At 42.8% G+C, this 23,874-nt stretch overlaps 1 protein-coding gene across 1 annotated transcript in view; it reads left to right on the top strand.

The window, feature by feature from the left end:
- Positions 1 to 23,874, top strand: part of LOC126092259 (sodium-coupled monocarboxylate transporter 1-like) — a 196,587-nt gene that overhangs the window by 5,440 nt on the left and 167,273 nt on the right. The window contains exons 2-3 of the mRNA XM_049907769.1: positions 8,854 to 9,056; positions 18,272 to 18,431. Of these exons, the coding sequence (XP_049763726.1) occupies positions 8,863 to 9,056; positions 18,272 to 18,431 (354 nt within the window). The 5' untranslated portion in view covers positions 8,854 to 8,862. The remainder of the gene's footprint in view (positions 1 to 8,853; positions 9,057 to 18,271; positions 18,432 to 23,874) is intronic.

Raw genomic sequence — 23,874 nt, 5'->3', positions numbered from 1 at the left:
ACAACTAGACGCCCGCCGAGTGGCGGCAACTGATCATTCCAGATGTATCACGTTTTTTCTCCATCGGTTAGATGACCATTGGCGTGCACGGCGTCAAAGGTCTGAAAGCAAATCGTTGGAAGGGTCCAGGTCGGAGGTGGGAACGTTATGATCTGCAGAATGTTTTCGTAGCATTCCCTGGGTAGTGTCGTCGTTCTGGAAGGAACCGTGGATCGACACAAGTATGCAACCATCCTCGGGGACCATGTTCACCCCTACATGCGATTTCGTTTCCTTCGACACCAGCAGCACAATGGAACTTGTTCACACAGCTCACAGTGTATCTGCGGCGTGGCTCGAAGAGCTCCGGGATGAGTTTACCGTACCCACCCCCCCTCCCCCCCGTGGCCTCCATACTCTTCGGATTTAAGCCCATCCAAGTGTCTATGGGACCACCTCGATCAGGCTGTTCGCGTCAAGGATCCTCAGCCGTAAAACAGCGCAACTGCTCACGGTAGTGGAGTCGGCATGGCTCCACATCCCCATCGGTACCTTCCAGAGCTTCACTGACTTTCTTCCTGCACCTGTCCTAGCCGCCCCTGCTTCAAAAGGAGGTTATTCAGCACTTGACACATTAATGTGCGTGTAATTATTCACACTCCATCTCGCGTATCATATTCGTGACACTCTCTCCCCTGTTCCTCAATAATATAAATCGAGCTGGCTTTCTTTGAACTATTCCGATGGCTTCAGGAAATCCTGTCTGGTAAGGGTCCCAGACAGCGAAGGAATACTCCAGAGGAGGACGTGCAGGAGTAGTATAGGCATTATCTCTTTGTTGCATTTTGTGTGTTCTGCCACTAAACCGTAGTCTTTGGTTCGCCTTCGTCACAACATTTTCTATATACTGGTTTCAATTTTCACTGATACGCCACTGCCCATCACGAAGTTGGTTGCCGTCTGGTTGTGGGCACGTGGCGTGGTCAAAAGTATTTAAGCGGAGCAGACACGGACGGGGGATCACCCTAGCGAATATATGTGTTGCAAATGGGGAAATCCCTTGAGATAAACTACTGTGACAAACGACAGACTATTATTACCTAGAGCCTGTGAACGAGTATCTCCAAAACGGCTAAGCTGGTCGATTGTTCACGCGTTACTGTCGTGAGCATCTACGGAAAAAGGTAGGACAGTGAAACTACCGTTAGATGCTAAATGGCTGGACGTCCACGACTTTTCGCAGAACGTGGGGTTCGGCGGCTTGCCTGCTTATAAAGTAGGGCAGGTGATCTGTGACATCTCTGCCGCAAGAGCACAATGCTGGTGCACGCACAAGTGTTTCGGAGCACACTGTTCATCGTACATTGCTGAGTTCCTCAGGAGACGTTCTCTGTGTGTTCATACGTTGGCCCAAAGACATCGTCAATTAAGACAGCAGCGGGTACGAGACCATCGGGATTCGACGACCGCCGATCAATGGAAACGGGTCGGCTCTTCAGATGAATCACATTTTTGCTACGCTACGTCGATGGCCGTGATCGAGGTGAAGGGCAGCTCGAAAATTACAGAGCGCCACGGACGCAGGCTTGTGGGAGCACTATTATGCTGTGGGAGACATTCTCCTGCGCTTGCATGAGACCTGTGGTAGTAATCGAAGACACGCTGACAGCTGCGAACCACCTGCATCCGTTCATGCTTGACGTCTTCCCCGACGGAGATGTCATTCTTCAGAAGTATAATTGTTCGTGTCTCGGCGTCTCAACCGTGCTACAGTGGTTTGTGGAGCATTATAGTGAGTTCACGTTGACGTTTTGTTCACCAAATTCGCCTGATGTAAATGTTATGCAACCCATGGGTCACTATCGGCCTCCATTACTGCGTACGCGAATCAGCGGCCCCATATTTACGTGAATTACATGGTCTGTTCGTAGACATCTAATGTCACGTACCTTCACAAACGTACTAAATAACAGTCGAATCCGTGATACAGAATCAGTGATGTATTTCGTTCCAAAGACAGACAAACAAGCTATTAAACAGTTGGCCGTACTGTTTTGGCTCATCAGTGTAAGTTGTTGGATCCTTTATTGTATTTGATAGAGGAACAAACACTGGAAGCAGTTACTTCAGTAAAATATCTAGGAGTATGCGTGCGGAACGATTTGAAGTGGAATGATCATATAAAATTAATTGTTGGTAAGGCGGGTGCCAGGTTGAGATTCATTGGGAACGTCCTTAGAAAATGTAGTCCATCAACAAAGGAGGTGGCTTACAAAACACTCGTTCGGCCTATACTTGAGTATTGCTCATCAGTGTGGGATCCGTACCAGGTCGGATTGACAGAGGAGATAGAGAAGATCCAAAGAAGAGCGGCTCGTTTCGTCACTGGGTTATTTGGTAAGCGTGATAGCGTTACGGAGATGTTTAGCAAACTCAAGTGGCAGACTCTGCAAGAGAGGCGCTCTGCATCGCGGTGTAGCTTGCTGTCCATGTTTCGAGAGGGTGTGTTTCTGGATGAGGTATCGAATATATTGCTTCCCCCTACTTATACCTCCCGAGGAGATGACGAATGTAAAATTAGAGAGATTCGAGCGCGCACGGAGGCTTTCCGGCAGTCGTTCTTCCCGCGAACCATACGCGACTGGAACAGGAAATGGAGGTAACGACAGTGGCACGTAAAGTGCCCTCCGCCACACACCGTTGGGTGGCTTGCGGAGTATAAATGTAGATGTAGATGAATTGTAATTCCTAGGTGTTTAGTTGAACTGACAACTTTAAAATGAGCGTGTGATTTACGCGTAACTGAAATCCTTTTAGTGCTCATATGGAGGACGTCATACAGACTGTAATTAGACCAGCATTTCATTTCTAGCACAAATGTATAGTAGGTTTTCTTTGTATTACGGTTGGTTGTTTTGGTTTGCCGTTACACCAAGAATTACAATAAATAAATGTATAATTTTCTATTTTAACTATGCAACGTGTGTACGATAACTTGTTATGATTTGAAAATATTAGAAAGGTAGCGTATATGGTACGTATTTAAAGTGCTACTATGGCTACGTGCCTGCCACTTAACTGATTACAATAACAATATTACTCTAGATTTAACATTTCACGAAAACACACACTCGCACTCCCTCTCTCTCTGTCTGTCTGTCTCTCTCTTTCTCTTTCTCTCTCTCTCTCTCTCTCTCTCTCTCTCTCTCTCTCTCACACACACACACACAAAGCACGTGGTCATGTTGAGCCACTCGATCACAACATTTGTTTGCTAGGTATAATTCTGCATTTACATGTAAATGTCAACATTATGAACGTGAACAGTCGGAAAGACCCCATTATTGTTTTGTTGTACCACTGAAGACCAAGCACACGAAACAGCCACAACCGTAAAAAATCTAATATGAAACTTCCTGCCAGATAAAAAATTGTGTCGGAAGGGTGCCAGAGTGAGACTCTTTTGAAGAATTCTCAGGAAATGTAATTATTCCACCTTCTCCGTTCGATTGCTCGTCAGTCGACAGTTTCTATTTTGCAGTGTTAGGTGACTAAGTGTTGCAGTTGTCACGACGCTTTAACTGGGCAGAGCTGGACTTAGTTCTCCCCCAAAAATATGGACTTAAGTTTACCGCGGTTTCCATAAACAGCAGAAGGAAGATGTCGGTGAGGTCCTTATCTCTTTGGTTCCTTACTCCGTGCTTCAACCTTAATGATCTCTTAACCGATGGGACGTTAAAAGCTAAAACTCGCCTTCAGAAGTAAAATAATCTCGACATTTGAAAGTAAACTAACTTCGTGGCGACTAAAGGTCTTATTGAATACTAAAAAGCTTTATGAATACTAAAAATCTTCTTGAAATAAAAAACTTCTTGAAAACTAAAAGACTTCCTTAAAAATTAAAAAAAGGCTTCAAAACTGAAAAAAATATTGGAAACTAAAAGCCTCGTGAAAACTAAAACCCTCCTTGACAACTCAGATTCTCCTTGAAAACTACAATTCTTGTTCAAATTAAAATCGTTCTTTAAGCCAAAACTATGCTTGAAACTAAAAGTTTTACTGGAAATGAAAAACTAACGCTGAGTCAATGTGTGTAGATGAGTACTAGTTATGAAGAAGGTAGCGTAATCCAGAGGAAATCTGGAAATGTTTCCAGTTATTTGTGATTGAGCTTATTTTGCGTTAACCACTCTTTTTAAAGCACACAGTAGAGGCACTCTCCACTGTTTGGATTACTTTTGCATAAGACATAAGTTAAAAAATGTGTAAGAATCCGTACGCAATAATTATTTTTGACCACGGGAAAAAAAATCTCCAGGCTGGTATCGATGCATCGCCTTTCGGCATGAAGTTCGGCGCGGTCCTGGTAGTGAGGACCAGCGTTTTCTTCCACGTACAATTCCAGATCGCACATTGTTCTTCGTAGACCACTTAGCCATCGAGGTACTTCTCGTTCCGTATATCATGAAATGACTATGGCGGTAAAATCAACAGTCGAACTTAAAGGTAACTTACCGGCTGTCGTTCATCTGGTGCGACATTCTTGAGTGCGACAGGAGAATGGGTGGGAGTAATGAATTTATGTGGACATGGGAGAGAAAGGGTGGGGGCGGAGCATCAGGAAGAGATCGCTGAACACGTCGCGCACTCTGACAGATATCGTAATGTGGACAGCGGAATATTGATTCGAGTTTAGACTGCACGCTCATGGGTTCACTTGTTTTAAGAGAGTAGTGCAATATATTGTAGCTTTTTCTACATTTTTCTATTGTAGATCCATACCGCTTAACTTTTATAGATTATTTTTTACTTACTTTACTTTACATGTGGCAAGGGCCTTATCCACCATACGCCTGCTCTATGAGCCTCTTCCACTTCTGCCTGTCCAATGCGCTGTTTGTCCAGTTGCTGCTGCTGTTCATCCTCATTGTGTCGTCCCGAATGTTATCCCGCCATCTGATTCTGGGTCTCCTTCTTCCTCTCGTTCCATCTATTGTTCTGCTGAATGCCATTCTAGGTAGTCTATTCTCTGTCATCCTTGCTATATGGCCTGCCCAATTCAGCCTTCTCCTCTTGATCACTTCGACGATGTTACGGTGTTTGTACAGACCTCTTAATTCTTCATTTCTTCTTATTCTCCATTCCATGTCATTTTCGTATACAGGTCCAAAAATTTTTCTTAGTTCTTTTCTTTCGACAAAGCACCAAAATGCTAAAAAGATGACTGGGGTTCGGTGAAGATTGGGCAGTCGTATCGTGGTATTCCAGAGGATTCATCGGTACTCTGGAACGTCGTATTACTGTCAAGGACTCTGTGACCATATTAGTTGATCGGGCCCATCCCATGGTACAATGTTTGCTCTCCAATGGTGTTGCTGTGTTCAAAGACGACAGGGCCCCTGTTCACTGAGCTCACATTCTCCAGTACTCGTACTGTGAGCACCAGGAAGAATGGTCGCATCTTCACTCGCCACCGGTCGTCAGATCACAATATTACTGAGCCTTTGTGGTCTGCTTTGAAGAGAAGGGTACGCAATCTCTATCCACCTCCGTCATCGTTACTTCAACTTACCGCTATTTCTCTGGCAGGATGGTAGAATATTCCCTTGAAAACTACACAGGACCTGTATTTATCCATTCCAAGAGGACTGGATGCTGTTTCGGATGCCAAAGCTTTTCCTACACGGTAACAGGCAAGGTAATATGTTGTGTTTCTTAGGTTTACATTTTTTGTCCATTCCCTGCAACGTAAACGACTGCACTACATCCGCTTCCTCGAATATTGGGTAGTTTCAATCTCAGCGATTTTTTTTTTTTTGGAGGGGCATCATCAGTCTTCTGACTGGTTTGATGCGGCCCACCACGAATTCTTCTCCTCATTATCTCAGAGTAGCACTTGCAAACTACGAAACTACGTCCTCAATTATTTGCTTGATGTATTCCAATCTCTGTCTTCCTCTACAGTTTTTGCCCTATACAGTTCCCTCTAGTAGCATGGAAGCCATTTCCTCATGTCTTAACAAATGTCCTATCATCCTTCTCCTTATCAGTGTTTTGCACACATTCCTTTATTCTTCGATTTTGCCCAGAGCCTCCTCATTCCTTATCTTATCAGTCGACCTAATTTTTAACATTCGTCGGTAGCACCATATCTCAAATGCTTCGATTCTCTTCTGTTCCGGTTTTCGCACAGTCCATGTTTCACTACCATACAATTCTGTACTGCAGATGTACGTTCTCAGAAATTTCTTCCACAAATTGAGTCGTATGTTTGATACTAGTAGACTTCTCTTGGCCAGGAATGCCCTTTTTGCCATTGCTAGTCTGCTTTTGATGTCCCCCTACATCCTTCCGTCGTTGGTTATTTTACTGCCTACGTCGCTGAATTCCTTAACTATCTACTTCATGACCATCAATCCTGATTTTAAGTTTCTCGCTGTGCTCATTTCTGCCACTTCTCATTACTTTCGTCTTTCTTCGATCTACTCTCAATCCATATTCTGCACCATTAGATTGTCCATTCCGTTCAGCAGATCATCTAATTCTTCTTCACTCAGTATTTACAGGGCTCAAACGTGGCTCTTTTTTTATAATTAGCAATTGTACTGGATCTCTGTTTGCACATTTCACATCTTTAATGTCAGAGCCAACGATCACCGAAGCCAATATTTACATGGAGTTTCAAATATTTGAGCCTTGTATTCGATCTGAACGTGTCCACTATGATGGCTGACTGCTCAGTGGTGGTTTGTCCTCAGTTGGCAAGCTCGGCACCCGCCTTCTACCTTTTCCATTGGCGAGCTTTTGTCCCCTTGACAAAGAAGGACATCCCTCCAAGTTTTCTTACCCTGTCGTTATAGTTTAATTGGCCCTTTAAATAAACGTATGACCATACTATGTTTTCACACGTTTTATTACATACGTACAGAAATGGTTCATGCTTAATACAAAACAAGAAATAAAAATAAACAGTAACAAAATATACACGAATATAGGTAGTTCATAGTCAATAAATGCTTCAGAATTATAAATCACATAAATTGTTTGTGTTACAGTTTGGGAGTATACAGATAGAAAAGTTGTGAAGTTGCTTCAGCCAGTATACTATTAAGATGATGCGTAAGTTCGTAGCGTTTCTGTTCTGCATTTTGGTATTCCGGTTGCTGTGGTTTATTTTTATCGATTGCCATTTTTATCTGTAGTGCACTGTTGCTACATGAGTTAACATATTGTCATTTCGCCACTTGGAGATAGTGGGTGGAGCTGTGGACGCTAAAAAATGGAGTGCCGATTGGAGAATTTTTTTTTTTTTTTTTTACACTATGGGTGTGGTCATCTGTCCCCTAGAACTTAGAACTACTTAAACCTAACTAACCTAAGGACGTCACACACATCCATGCCTGAGGCAGGATTGGAACCTGCGACCGTAGCGGTCACGCGGTTCCAGACTGTAGCGCCTAGAACCGCACGGCCACTCCGGCCGGCCAAGTGGAGATATCGTAACATTTCCAACATGTTCTCGTGTTTAAGTTCAATAGAGGGGTGACAGCAGCGGAGGCAACCAGAAACATTTGCACCTTGTGTGGGGATAACGCCATTGGACACGGCGCGGCACAAGAAAATGATTTTCTCGTTTTGAGGAGGATCGCTTTGTCATTAGGGACTCTCGATGTTCAGGAAGATCATTGGCGTTTGATTAATATCGTTTAAACGCATTAACTCACAAGGATACTTGTCAGTGCGCTCGGAATTTGGCAAATGTGATGAACTGATCATTTTACCTTCGTGGGACATTTGAAAAATCGGGCATATGGGTACTGTTGTGACTGACAATTCGCAATTTTTCACAAACACAACTTTTATTGATGTAAGTTCACAAGGTTGATGACTGAACATACAAACGAAAGGTATCAATAACGAAAAAAGTCTCCTAATTGTGGCAAACAAAAGTTCACTTCTAATTTTCCACAAAGGTTCTTGGTAACACACTCACACACTAGTAACTGTCCAATCTTCAACGGTCGCAGTGCGCGAGGTCGGCATCCGGCGTGAACTGCCTTCGGGGCTGGTTCTAGCTCCTATACAGCTGTCTCCAGCCAATCAGGTTTTGGCGTAGTGATACTTCCTGCAGGTCGTCTCTCGAGCTCCCCCTTCAGGAAGTAGTGCTCGGAATGTCTGTTTCTATTATCTTGATTGTAAATATCCAGTGTTTACCATGGTGCTTTTGGTACGCCTTGGGCATAGACAACCTCGTCCTCTGTGGTGTAATATGGGTTGCCGGCCCTCAGGGGCTACCTTGGCTCCAGTATAACAGGTACTGCATGCTCTAAGCCAAAAATCGGTGGGTGAGCATATGTGCACCTCTGCTTCCTCGTCATTAATTGGCTTGTGAACAACAACGACCGTTCCTATCCTGTATTGTCACTGGCGACGAGAAATGGAGTCTTTATGGCAACATAAAGACAAGCTGCACTGACAAAAAGGACTATACAGTTGGATTGGGATGTCATTTCACACCCACCTTATTCACCTGATCTTGCGCCCTCAGGGTTTCACCTTTCCCGCTCTCTGTCAAACAACCTTCAAGGAGCTTCCTTCCCGGATGAAAATGCGCTCAAGGAACTTACTTTCCGGATGAAAATGCGCTCTGACATGACTTGACGAGTTATTCGCCTCAAAACCACGTGATTACTACAGTCGTGGAATCTAAAAGTTACCCTAGCTTTGGCAGACTGTTGCAAATAGTAAACGAGAATATATTATTGATGACTGAAGCCTCTGTTACGTGTATCTGTTGTGACCTACGGGAATACACTACGAACTTAATCACCAACCTAACGCTTTGCTTCCTCGTTTGCAAACGGTGACCGCCAGTGGGCTGCGATGGAGACGTCGGCGGCAGCAGCGGCCGCCCTCATGGGCGGCGTCGACTACGCCGTGTTCGCTGGCATGCTGGGAGTGAGTGCAGCCATCGGCGTCTACTACGGCTTCTGCGCGCCCGCATCCAGCGCTGACGAGTACCTCATGGGAGGCCGCTCCATGAAGACCTTCCCCATAGCCATGTCACTCATCGCCAGGTGAGAACGTTTCTCTCTGCTACGGCTCTGCGCGACAGTCGCCAGCTCCAATGAGAACCTCGTTGGAGGCTGCATCACGAACAACTTCCCCGTAGCCACTTTGCTCGCCAGGTGAGTGTCTCTCTCTATACGCTGGTTCGTGCCTGCGTACCACCAGTGCCGACCAGTACCTCATTGGAGGCTGCTCCATGGCTCTGTTCCAATAACTCTATTAATCAATGACATGCAAGTACACTTCTCTGAAGTACAGCTTCTGGGTGACCACCATTGTTGGGATGACTTTCTCATGGGTGGAGGAGGAAGAGATTAGTGCTTAACGTCCTGTCGACAGCGAGGTCATTAGTGACGGAGTGTAAGCTCGGATTAGGGAAGTATAGGGAAAGAGACCGACCGTGCCCTTTGAAAGGAACAGTCCCGGCATTTGTCTGACGCGATTTTGGGAAATCATGGAAAACCTAAATCAGGATGGCTGGACGCGGGTTTGAACCGTCGTCCTCCCGAATGCGACTGCAGTGCGCTAACCAATGCTATCTCATGGGAGGCTGCTACATTTGTACCATATACCTCATTGACATCTCTGTGTTTAAGACTTTTGTAGGGACTCTCTAGTAGCGGATAAAGTCGACAAATATCACACAGTATATACTCGTATGACTTGTCCTTTGATTATTTTACTAACTGGTATCATAAAATTTAAGTAATACAGAATAGAACATAAGTAAATCACAATTTTATTTACACTGTATGCAGCATTATAATATCTTATCTCTTCTTGTACACAATTATAGTTTATGCAAGTTATCCCTTTCATGCTCCTTCATTCACTCCTAATTTTATTCATCTTTTGCAAGGGTTGTTTCTACAATACTTGAAGGTGAATACATTCAGTCATACCATTTCACCAATAGTCTTACCTTGTTAGGCTTCTTAACTCCCTAAGCAATTTGAGTAAATATACACATTTACACACATAAAATCCTATAAGAGACGAGGTTTTAATATCTTTGCAAATATTTCTGCATGATTTCCTATTGATAAACACTTTACTAATATTTACTACTCTTTTTCGAAGATAAGTCATGCGTTTAATAAATCTGTTCTTCAAGATCTACAGGCAGTTTTTATTATTCGGCTTTATTTCTTTTGCTGGCCAGCAACTCGCTATCTTCAACCGCCACTTGGAGCAGAAAATTATTAAATAGTTCCATGACTAAGTGTTTAACGATACAATTTTGTTTTAAATGTATTTATTATCCTCCTGCGTCCTGAAGGCACATACAATCTCCTATTTTAATGAAAATCTATTTTCTAGCTACTACATGTATAAAACAAAATATTTCTGGTTTTATAAAATTTTTTGATTAAATTTTACAGGTACAGCTAGGCCTCCAGAGCCCGTTCGGAGGGAGTTTAGATCATGTTTCATACCTGGGGACTCAAGTATTACATAATTTACATGAAAGGAAAAAAACACGTTATGTTCTTACTTTGAAAATTTAATCTTTAACTAGTGTGATTTTCTGATTACATACGGTGAAACTTCAAGAAACAGTTGCTTTCACTTGTGATGCATTAAAATACCTTGAATTCTGTACAACGATTAAAGGTGAGACCCTCACATCTTCTGAACCTACAACTCGATGTGCGCTTCTGGTGAGAATTTCTCGTCGTGGCAAGTCTAAAGCGTTTGATGACATAGACTGAACTGATAGCTTCGCATGAGGTACCCTTGCTGTCCATCGGCCTCTTCTGAACTGTTATCACTTTGTTCAGCAGGCCTCTCATAGTAGGTCGTATTTTGAGTTCTATCAAGTTGCAATGCCTAATATTGCATTATATCCCTTCTTGTCCATCTGTTTTCGATTGCATCCCGTATGCATTCTAGCCAAGCAGCCGTAATGGCGAAGTCCACAAAATGATGTATTATTCTTACTGTCTACTGTTTTGCTCTCCCTCTCATTGCATACTTCCCTGCAACCCTTCAAATAGATCTAATCCGCCCACAAAAGAATTGTATCGGGTAATAGCGTTTGGCCTAAAAATGCTCACGTTTTGCATTCTTCTTTCATTTTGAGACAAGCCTGCAGCCAATTAGAGTATGAATATAACCTCAATTATGCACTTCGTCAGCGTAAGGGAACACATGCTTTTAAAATTTTAGCGTCAAAGGCATGCTATTTAGGCGTAAGTATTTCAGCGCACACCTGTAAAGTGATATGGCTAATATACGCTATTGTAGTAATAGAGTCCCAGGGTATATTGGATGATATAATGCACAAAACTGTTCCTTAATAATTGTAATATCACTTTCAGGCTCTCGATTTTGCGTCATGTCAGTGCGAAGGCATTTTAAATACGAGATACAAAAACATCCTAAGTAATAACAATCGATAAAGCTGTTAGATTTATCTTTGTTGTTTCAAATGTCGTTGCAGTGCAAAATTAGCTACCACTTGTGATAGATGGCGACCGTGCAATCTTTAGCATACGATACCAGCGGCCCAATTCGGCAGTGTCATTGCAAGACGAAATAAAAAATATAAACCTGCGCTGTCATGTATAATACTTACGGTATGTCCACACGATGCCTCTGTCGTCGTGCGCAATCGCAGACGCATGGGAATAAAAGGGCTCGCACAAAAATTCGTGGAAAGAACACACGTACGCATCTGCGATCTCGTGCCCACACATTGTCTCGTCGTGCAAGCATCTGCTATGAATTCCCTCCTTTGCTTGGGAGCTTCTGTTGCGTTCCTTGTGATAAGAAGGCGACAGAAAAAGTAAACACAAAAGTGACTATAGGTAAAGAAATACCTAAATAACAGAGGTACGAGAAATACGAAGTACGTAATAGCAACTTTTTGTCTGCAAATTTCAAAGGAGGTCACAGTGAGATTTTAGATTCTCTGCTTGAGTACCTGCAGCGATAAGGCTGGTAATAAAATTTTGTTGGCTAGTGAAAGGCGACTTGTATACCAGTTTGAACTATTCATTCCCCATTTCAATACAGCATTTCAGTGATTACTCCTGAAAGTGAGAAATATTGAAGGTGGGTTCTTAGTCGTTATGTGGACGTTTATTAACTTTCTATGTGACATTTATATTTTATTTCTTCACACAACTTAAATCATGAAAGAGGTATAGCTTAACTCCCTCGCATTTGACAAATTTGGGAATTTCATAGATAACAGAATCTACTAGAACGGTAGTCGTATTTTCTATTTTGTGTTTTTTGCATCATCAGTGTACTTCATCTCAATTTTAGTAGTTTTTGAGGAGCTAAAGATTCGCCTACACTTTTTTTGTTCATATGCCAGGCTCCTCAGTTATTGTGCTTTTAAGTAGCGATAGCATGAATATTCGCCTACAGTTTTCATATAGACCTACACTTTTCATAAATTTTTGGCTTATTCTTCTCAGTTTTTCTACCTCTAAACTTTTAGAGATGTTCATATAACACTTGACGCTCAGGCAGCAGACCTCGAATTTTTATTCAAATAATCTTCAGAAGGGGCACTCCATACGACTTTCTTCTTTGTCTGTAATCATCTACAGGCCTGGATCTACGAGGAGGGGGGGACAAACCGGGGTATCTGGGCCGGGCGGTAATTTCAGGGGGCGCCAAATTCGTATTCTCGAAAAAAAAAAAAGCTTGTTTCACAAAGCGCCTAGCATCCAGCGTCGTTGACCTTTCAATTATTCATACGGTTTTGAAACTCATCCCTGCTTGTTTTTTTAACATTTTTAACACATTCTAAGTTGATTTTTGAATGCGTGCGTAGTGTACATGACGTCTCTGCCGGAGAATCCCCGTCGCATCAAGAAATAAAAAGCTTTCTCGCAGACAAAAAGGGGACGGGGCTGTATCAGCTGAGCCGAATAAACCAGAACGGAAGAACGACAATCGTTGTTTGTTTATGTGGTTGATTGGATGTGCGGATGATAAGCGCTGTTATAATTACTAGCGAAATCAGTAGATTCAGACTACCAGAGTGGAAATAAACGACTAACATGAATAACAGGCAAGATAGATTACATATTATCTTCTCAGTATATCCAAGAAAATGAAATTTTAACAGAAAATTTTTGCCAGAACGATCAGGGTCAGCTGTAAAGTACCCGGTTAGCAACCGCTTAAGTTCTATTCTTGGAATAGTGTGGAAAACGCCTTGTACGAACACATAATGACGCCTAACCGGAAAATAAACGCGGACAACAGAACCGATGATTCTGGCAGGATTAGTGAAGTTAACCGGAGAATAAGTTTTAACAATGGCAGGAATATTACAGAATTAGTGATGACGAGATTGTTTGTTAGAAGGAGGAAGGAGAAGAAACGGGGACATCAGACAAATTATGTCGAAGAATATGACGATTCCAAATTTACATAAAAATTTCGTAATTCTACTACATTTTGATCTCATGCTTTAGAAAATGAAGCATATGAATGAAATGTGAAATTATTTCCTAACATAAAATTTTTGCTTGTGATGAGCCTAATAGGCATTTGATATTAGTACTTCGTGAATTATATTCTATAGTGTTATTTATGTAAATGACGTAGATAAAAATGACCATTTGTGCCAAAACAATTTCGCTTATTTGGCGTGTGTTACATTTGTTGCAATACTGGAAAGGCCTACTTCGTTTTATCTAGCAGACAGTGGCAAAATAGAAGTAATAAGATGGAGAAACCACAACAATCTTACGTATTATTCGTATTAACAGCTTTTTCATTATTAGAAATTTTGATTTTTCGTGTAGCAAAACGCTTGATGAACTTTGATGAGGTAGTAGATTCTTCCGCAGCAAGGAAAGCACGTGACGTAAAGCTGTAGCATGATTAGAGAGAAAAAATGCTGGGACTTAAGGACTGAAGAAATGTCTACTGTTGTGATTGCCTCTTTTCTTTACTGCTTTTATGCTTGTTATATGTAATTTTATGTCACACAAAAGAGAAAATTATTAGCTAATAGGCAATAAGGAGAACAAATTTTCTGAAGAGTTCTTATTCTCCCAGTCACAAATAATTGCACCTAGTATTATTGTTTCCCTTTTTTTTATTTTTTTTTATTTTTTCTAAAAGGGGGTTTAGGATGTTAAAGCGTCCGACTTACGAGCAGGAGAGACACCACAGGACATTTTAATGGCCACTGCCCCGAATATAGGATTGTTGGCTTCTATTACAAAACACACACGCTTGAATTCCACCGAGAGAAAGACAGTCACGTGCCATAGAAAAAGGTTGTGTGAAGAGGCGTGGCACTGCACTTTGGCACACTTAAGACCAAATAACATGTCTTACATTTCCTCGAGTATGTATGTTTAATATATCAAGCTCTTCAGAAAGAGTGCGCTGGAAAATGAACAACTTTTAAAAAAATAGATTTTTTAAAATTTTTGACGTCATATCTTCAATGCTCGAGTGTGAGGGGAGGGGGGGGGCACTATCAGATTATTAGCCCGGTTCGGAAATATCGTAGATCCGGGGCTGATAATATATAAACTTAAGCGTGTTTCCTTTGGAATCAACAGACGTCAATGTCCATAATCCGCTTCACAGCATAACCTTAACATATTACACAATCAAACAAACATGGGCCTCAGCTACCTTTCGTCTGCTGAAGAAGCGCAAAGATTCCCACTTAAGACGTGTAGCAATGCGCTTTACGCAATGCCTCAATTTCCAGGGAATTACAAATGCACAAATGCGCATGTGGAGTTGCACTGTTGGAAATTTACGCATATGCTTCAAGTTGAACACAATCTTCTTAAAGGATACAAGAGGTTATAAGTTATGGTGGTCTTATTACAATTAATTTTCAGTCCCACCTTTGAACTCGTCTATTAACCTCTTTCTTTCGCCGTGAAAGTTTACCTGTTCTAGATTAAACAGTACAATGTAACCAATTATACACTGCGAATTCAGATGTGTTTCATTAATATGTGCTCCATCTTCTTTTTCGCAGTTTCAGGATATAAAAACTTTTTTAATGGCTGTTGGGAAAAGATTTGACGATATGGAGTCCCCTTACGTGATATTTTGTTCGATACTGGATTTCCCGTTGTCTTAGTGAACTCTAATGAAAACTATAGCCTTCATATATACATTCATCAGTATACTAAAATACACTAGAGAGCTAAATAAATTGGCACACTTGCCTAATATCGTGTAGGGCACCGGCGAGCACGCAGAGGTGCTGCAACACGACATGGCATGGACTCGACTAATGTCTGAAGTAGTGCTGGAGGGAAATGACACCATGAATCCTGCAGCGCTATCCATAAATCCGTAAGAGTACTGGGGGTGGAGCTCTCTTTTGTACAGCACGTTGCAAGGCATCCAAGTTTTGCTCAATGATGTTCATGTCTGGGGAGTTTGGTGGTCAGCGGAAGTGTTTAAACTCAGAAGAGTGTTCCTGCAGCCACTCTGTAGCAATTCTGGACGTGTGGAATGTCGCATTGTCCTGCTGGAATTGCCCAAGTCTGTCGGAATGCACGATGGATATCAATGGATGCAGGTGATAAGACAGCATGCTTACTTACGTGTCACCTATCAGAGTCATATTTAGACGTATCAGGTGTTCCATATCACTCCAACTGCACATGGTCCACACCATTACAGAGCCTCCGCCAGCCTGGACAGTCCCCTTGGATTGATAAGTTTTTCTCCATACCCGTACACGTCCATCCACTCGATACAATTTGAAACGAGACTCGTCCGACCAGGCAACATGTTTCCAGTCATCAACAGTCCAATGTCGATGTTGACGTGCCGAAGCGAGACTTACAGCTTCGTGTCGGTCAGTCATGAAGGGTACACGAGCGGGCCTTCGTTTCCGAAAGCCCATATCGATGATGTTTCATTCAATGGTTCGCACGCTGACATCTGTTAATGGCCCAGCATTGAAACCTGCAGTAACGTGCGGAAGGGTTGCACTTCTGTTAAGTTGAACGATTCTGTTCAGTCGTCGTTGGTACCGTTTTTGCAGGATCTTTTTGTGGCCGAAGTAATATCGATGTTCTAACGGATTCCTGTTATTCACAGTACGCTCGTGAAATCGCCATACGGGAAAATCCCATCTTCAGTGCTACCTCGGAGATGCTGTCCCCCATCGGTCTTGCGCCGACTATAACACCACGTTCAAACTCAATTAAATCATGATAACCTGCCAATATAGCAGCAGTAAGCGATCTAACAAGTGCGCCAGACACTTGTTGTCTCATATAGGCGTTGCGGACCGCAGCGCTGTTTCTGCCTGTTTATACATCTCTGTACTTGAATACTCATGCCTATACCAATTTCTTAGGTACTTCAGTGTAGCTTGAATCAGTGCCTTGTTTCTCAAGTACAGTAAGATATTTTGTTGTAACTCCTTTATGTAAAGTAACATTACGTGGACTCAAAATCAAGTGATGTCCGTATGACACAAGTGACTGGATCAGAATCGATGCACAAGGCAGTTTTCCACACCAGTTTTTAATGAAACATTATTTACTCTTGCCCTGCTTGAAAGTTGGTGACAGAAGGGTGAGGGCAGAATAATGCCAGTCAAGCAAGTGCAGTACTGGGAATCAAAGGCAAGACTAAGTCATTTGAGCTGTATTATCAAATGAAATTAAATGATCAAGTGAAATCAATGTTAACTACAATCAAAATGAAAAGTAAATTTTGTTAATGTTCTAGATTTATTGCATATTACATATAAAACCATTTATAATGTTATGGTTTAACGATTCTGATCTCGGCTTACATTATCCAAGAAACATGTTCACCATTATTAAAGGCGATCTCAAGATGAAGTCCGCAAATCCTGAGTATTACGATGTTACCATTTGCTCAGCCAGCCAACTTGCCAACTCAACTGCTTATAATCACTGTCAGTCAAGTGGCAAAAAGCAACTATGTCAACTTTGCAAACAACTATATCTTAAAGAGCAAAGAGCCTGACTTAAAATAAATACTCCATTTTTTTTTACATCTGCAATCAAGCAGTGTTTTTCCTTTAATAAAAAACCTTCAAACACCATACATTATTGTGAACAGGCCATAATAGTACTCAAACTGATATTTTAGTTCTGCTACATACAGTTATTTATACTGAAGCCTTCACTAGCGTCATCATTTCTTTCTCACTAGTAAGAAATAAAAGCTGCTCTTTTCAGAAGAGTAATATATTCACCATATCACAAATACGAGGGCTATTCGGTAAGTGAGGAACGATCGGCCGTGAACTGGAAATCACTGTGAAAATCTGACGAGGCTTTTAACAGACGGTTTGGGCAGTGTCTCTAGTACGCCCGTCGATTTCATCAAGACGCTCTTTTCAGTTGTGAGCGCACTGTGAGTAAGTAAAGGTGCCTAGAACAACGATGTCCCCCTCCAAGTAGGAGGGCCCGCTGAGAGGCTTCGCCTTATGGAATGCAGCCCACCTGACACAACTGCCACGCACTTCCTTCTTTATGGCAATTCTCAGCCGCACTCTGCAGGGGCAGTGAAGACGCTCCTGCATCCCTTTCGATGGGAAGTGTTCGATCACCCACAACACAGCCCCAATTGTCTCGTCCTGAGTATCATCTCTATTGACATGAAACGCTGGATACGAAGACAACACTTGGGCGCAGGCAACGCGCTATAAACCAGCGTAGAGAAGCACAGGGGGCTGCCTTCTATGACGATGTTGTTTGAAATTTGGTATAACGCTACGACAAATTTCTAGGTCGGAGCGACGACTTTGTCGAGAAGTACCCGGAAGGTGTAGCCAAATGTGCAAAGAAAACAATTTTGATTTTCACTGTGGTTTCCATTTCGATACCGATCGTTCCTCACTTTCCGAACCTTTCCGAACAACCCTCGTATTTTCACTCACTGTGGTGGCACTGCTACTGGTTACAAGTCATAGAAAACAAACAATATTTTAGTTGTTGCATTTTGCCACAAGTAGAATTCAACAACGACATTTAAAAATGACATCTCAGTCACTCCATCATCCAATGAATGTGCTATAACTAATAACATTGGATACGAAAATCTCGAGACACTCCTTCAGAATATTTCTTTAGTGAAAAATATGATACCAGTTAGGATTTGACATGGTATACCACCAAGCCCTGCAGAAAGTAAGTGTCTGTAGTTCATACAGAAGTGCACTTTACAACTGAATGACAGACTTAAGCCATTATTGGAGTGCTGGAGCAGATATTTGTGTCAACAGCTTTGTGTCGGGCGTGACGCTGCTGGGGATGGCGACTGAAGCCTATCTGTACGGCATCCAGTTCAGCTACGTCTGTCTGGGCCTCATCATCAGCTCCATTGTAAATGCACTTGCTTTCCTGCCAGTCTTCTACGACCTCCACATCACATCTACTTACGAGGTATGTTGGTATTAATTCTGTTAGAATAACATGTCCCTAACGCTGTTGTTTTTGTAAGAGATATCTTATAAACTTGCTTAATAATAGTCTTTGTTCTGTAGCTAAGTTAGAATTTTTCAGCTTTCTGTTGTTTTCGATACAGTCATAACTGCAAAAGATGAGTCTACCAACAACTAGATCAGAACCACTAATTACATCTTAGAGCAGATTAACAGTATAAAAGAGAAATTTAAAAATTATCTGTGTCAATTTTTATTTTATTCCACAACATTAGAGTTTCTTTTTGTGGACATAATTAGCTGTCAGTATTAATCTTAGTTTTGAAGTTATTTCAGTAAAAAGACACTGAGGATTGTTATAAATATTCATTCTCATCACTGAATAGCACACAAACACCTGTAGATCTTGTACACTTGCACACGTTTATATATCCATGGTGGGTTCGATGGGTTACTCTCTCACACTCAGATGCCTCAAATGGTTCAAATGGCTCTGAGCACTATGAGATTTAATTTCTGAGATCATCAGTCCCATTCAGATGGGTCAGTGGCTTCTTTTATAATTTCTTTTCCTGCTTAACGCTTTTTAACTTTGAATGGCCTGTAATTCTACACGTGTACCATCAATGGACTGCTTTTGTTTTGTGTTTGTGTGTTAATCAGAAGAAAAATATGTATTTATAAGTACCTTCGGTACTTGATTTATTTGAAGAACTTCTAAATGAAGTTGGAAACAGAGAACTGACACCATGACTCTAATACACTGATCAGGAACAACATTATGACCACCGACCTACTGCTGATATACACCCGTGCATGAGCTAGCAGCATCACCTGGCGAGGAATGTCTGCTAGTCAGACACACGCACGGTTCAGGTAGTATCAGTGAGCGTGCTGTCCGTGTGTAGAATGTGGAAGGCGGGCAATCTATCTGACTTTGACCGAGGGCAGATTGTGATGGTCCAGAGGCTCAGCACGAGCATTTTGGAAACTGCACGACTTGTCCGGTGTTTGAGGAATGTCGTGGTGAGTGTCTTCAACATGTGGCGAAACCAAGGTGAAACCACGTCCAGAAGTCGTGGTGTTGGACAGCCACTCCTCATTACAGATGTCGCACGTCATAGGCAGGGCAAACAAAACAGGACAGGCAGCGAACTGTGGCGGAATTAATGTCAGTCATTAATTCTGGGCAGAGTACTAGTTAGCATTATCAGCAGAAGATGACAAACGTTTTCTACTGCAACAAATACGCTAGCACGGGATTATATTATTTGGCTGACTATGATATCAGTTTCAGCTGGACTAAAATGCGTTTTTGACAGCTAATACAGGCAATTTAGACGTGTTCTTGTCAACATAATATATTATGTGCAACATATCTCAATGTTACTTCCTGGCAGATTAAAACTGTGTGCCTGACCGATACTCGAACTCGGGACCTTTGCCTTTCGCGGGCAAGTGCTCTACCGACTGAGCTACCCAAGCACGACTCACGCCCCGTCCGCCAGTACCTCGTCTCCTACCTTCCAAACTTCGCAGAAGCTCTCCTGCGAAACTTGCAGAACTAGCACTCCTGGAAGAAAGGATATTGTGGAGACATGGCTTAGCCACAGCCTTGGGGTTGTTTCTAGAATGAAATTTTCACTCTACAGCGGAGTGTGCGCTGATACGAAACTTCCTGGCAGATTAAAACTGTGTGCCGGACCGAGACTCGAACTCGGGACCTTTGCCTTTCGCGGGTCGTTCTTGGGTAGCTCAGTCGGTAGAGCACTTGCCCGCGAAAGGCAAAGGTCCCGAGTTCGAGTCTCGGTCCGGCACACAGTTTTAATCTGCCAAGAAGTTTCGTATCAGCGCACACTCCGCTGCAGAGTGAAAATTTCATTCTATCTCAATGTTTTTCTTGTGATCTGTACCTATTATGTCCTGTTTGAACTTCCATAACATACATCATGTTCCATCGCCTTCATGCGTTGCCGCCGGCCGCGGTGGCCTAGCGGTTCTAGGCGCTCAGTCCGGAACCGCGCGACTGCTACGGTCGCAGGTTCGAATCCTGTCTCGGGCATGGATGTGTGTGATGTCCTTAGGTTAGTTAGGTTTAAGTAGTTCTAAGTTCTAGGGGACTGATGACCATAGATATTAAGTCCCATAGTGCCCAGAGCCATTTTTTGCGTTGCCTATATTACTTCACGTAATAGCTTTCGGAGTAAGGAAATGTCATGTCCTCAAAGAAGACCAAGAATGAAGGAGCTTATGTAAACCACTCCACCGAATCAAATAACCTGAGTCAATGGATGTTCCTCCACAACAAGTGCCAGAATAGAGCCCCATATGCAACAGTTCTGTGCATTCACGACACCGTGCAGTGTAAAATGTGCCTTGTCCGTCCAAAGAATATTCCTCGACCACATGTCACTCATTTCCATGCGTACGAAAAAACGGAGGGCAAAGTCTCAGTTTTGTAGCCAATCTTGGGGATTCATGCATGGATACCAGCGTAAAATGCCCCGCAAAATCCTTTGAATTATTGACCAGAGGACAGACAATTCCCGTGACACGGCTCGAGCACTGGCTGCTGAATTTGACGCATGTGCTATACGATCAGCTACAGCCAGAGAAACTTCATCAGCAACTACCATGAGCATAAGCCACCTCCCTCTCCCTGCTGCACCAACTAATTCACTTATTTCTTCCAATTTCTTGATCATATCTTTTAGCATTTATTAACATGCTGCCACTCCGCAGGTATACCTGTCGGCAATATTCCTGCAGTGAAGCGCTGCTATTGTTCCTGTTCTGATAAAACAGCTTTATCAGCAATGTCTGGTCTTCGCTCTCAATAGCCACTACATTTTGTACGGAAAACTTCAACCTTCTTTATCCTTTACACCGACTATCACTTGACAAAAGAAATCAACAAGCGTCAGCAAGTGAGTGATGCCAAAACGGGAAACATTTCACATTCTGACTGCTACAGTGCCATTTGTTCACTTGGTGGCAGAAAGTTGAACTATTATTTTTCTCACCAACCCGGAAGCGCACTGATTAATGAACATACCTATGTTGTGTCAGCATTTCCCAAAGTACAGTCATACAGCCTCCGCTGAAGTACTCGAAACACAGCAAGTTTAATTATGTCCACCCATTAATTGTTACGGGAGTAGGCCTCGTGCTGTGAAATTGAAATTTTGTGGAGCAAGTGTTTTTCCGCCCACCCTGCTGGTTGTGCCTGTGCGGCTGCTACGGTCGCAGGTTCGAATCCTGCCTCTTGCATGGATGTGTGTGATGTCCTTAGGTTAGTTAGGTTTAAGTAGTTCTATGTCTAGGGGACTGATGACCTCAGATGTTAAGTCCCATAATGCTCAGAGCCATTTGAACCATGTGTGCCTGTGCGGGTCAAGCACGCAAGTTTCCTCAGAGGGTGAAAAATGGTTCAAATGGCTCTGAGCACTATGGAACTTAACATCTGAGGTCATCAGTCCCCAAGAACTTAGAACTACTTCAACCGAACTAACCTAAGGACATCACACACATCCATGCCCGAGGCAGGATTCGAACCTGCGGCCGTAGCGGTCGCGCGGTTCCAGGCTGAACAGCTTAGAACCGCTCGGCCACACAGGCCGGCATGCAAAGTTAATCACGGGGAGAAACAAGTTGTCATTTCATTTTGGAGACCTCTTGTGCAGTCAGTCTCGGTCGAAGCAAGATTATTTTATTTATATAATACCGGGTGATCAAAAAGTCAGTATAAATTTGAAAACTGAATAAATCACGGAATAATGTAGGTAGAGAGGTACAAATTGACACACATGCTTGGAATGACATGGGGTTTTATTAGAACCGAAAAAATACAAAAGTTCAAAAAATGTCCGACAGGTGGCGATGGCGCTTCATCTGATCATAATGGCAATAATTAGCATAACTAAGGCAAAGCAAAGATGATGTTCTTTACAGGAAATGGTCAATTTATCTACCATCATTCCTCAACAATAACTGTAGGCGATGAATAATGTTGTGAACAGCACTGTAAAGCATGTCCGGAGTTATGGTGAGGCATTGGCGTCGGATGTTGTCTTTCAGCATCCCTAGAGATGTCGGTCGACCACGATACACTTGCGACTTCAGGTAACCCCAAAGCCAATAATTGCACGGACTGAGGTCTGAGGACCTGGGAGGCCAAGTATGACGAAAGTGGCGGCTGAGCACACGATCACCACCAAACGACGCGCGCAAGAGATCTTTCACGCGTCTAGCAATATGGGGTGGAGTGCCATCCTGCATAAACATCGTACGTTCAGGCAGGTGTTTATCAGCCAGGCTGGGGATGATGCGATTCTGTAACATATCGGCATACCTCTCACCCGTCACGGTAGCAGTTACAAAACCAGAATCACGCATTTCCTCGAAGAAAAAAGGCCCGATAACGGTAGATGTGGTAAATCCAAGCCATACCGTGACTTTCTCGTCGTGCAATGGAGTTTCCACGACAGTTCTGGGATTTTCGGTAGCCCAAATTCTGCAGTTGTGGTCGTTGACAGACCCTCGGAGCGTGAAATGAGCTTCGCCGGTCCACAACACGTTACTCAACCAATCGTCATCTTCCGCCATCTTTTGAATCGCCCACACCGCAAATGCACTCCGCTTCACTAAATCGCCAGGTAACAGTTCATGATGCCGATGGATTTTGTACGGACAGCATCCTCAGTGCCAACCAAACAGTAGTGTATGGAATGCCGGTGCGATGTGCGACTGCACGAGCGCTGACTTCCGCGTGCATAGGCGAACCCGCTACAGTCTCCATTTCTTCCTGAACTGTCTCAGCAGCATTACACCTTGTGCTCGGTCGGCCACTACGGGGTCTATCGACTAAACAACTCGTGGCTTCGAACTTCGAAATCATTCTCGCCACAGCTGCATTTGTCAACGGATCTTTACGAGTTCGAATCCCCTTCCTAAGGCGACAGGATCGTAACTCTGAACTAGAAAATTACCCATTCTGATAATACAACTTCACTAAAAGCGCCTTCAGGTAACGACAACATGCTGCGTTTGCTGGCGCATCTGATTGTCTCTCTCTCATTACAGCTCCTTTTATACACGATTGTCATGCGCAGTCACTGACGTTTTGCTGTCCAACGCCATCTATCGGACATTTTGTGAACTTTTTTTTGTTTTTTGGTTCTAATAAAACCCCATGTCATTCCAAGCATGTGTGTAAATTTTTACCTCTCTATCTACATTATTCCGTGGTTTATTAAGTTATTAAGTTTTCAAATTTATACTGACTTTTTGATCACCAGGTATATGTACGCATTTTATCAAACCTTATGTTGTGTATTATTGAGGCTCATTGTGAGAAGATTGTTGCTTTTCTTTTGGAGTGGCATCTTGTGTTGATCTCTTGTATCGTTAGATTCCTGAAATTATTATTCTTGAAACAGAAACCG

This window comes from Schistocerca cancellata, chromosome 7 (genome assembly GCF_023864275.1).
Source record: "Schistocerca cancellata isolate TAMUIC-IGC-003103 chromosome 7, iqSchCanc2.1, whole genome shotgun sequence".
In the NCBI taxonomy this organism is placed as follows: domain Eukaryota; kingdom Metazoa; phylum Arthropoda; class Insecta; order Orthoptera; family Acrididae; genus Schistocerca; species Schistocerca cancellata.
The sequence above is the reverse complement of the archived record's forward strand: the minus strand, read 5'-3'. Positions and strand labels throughout refer to the sequence as shown.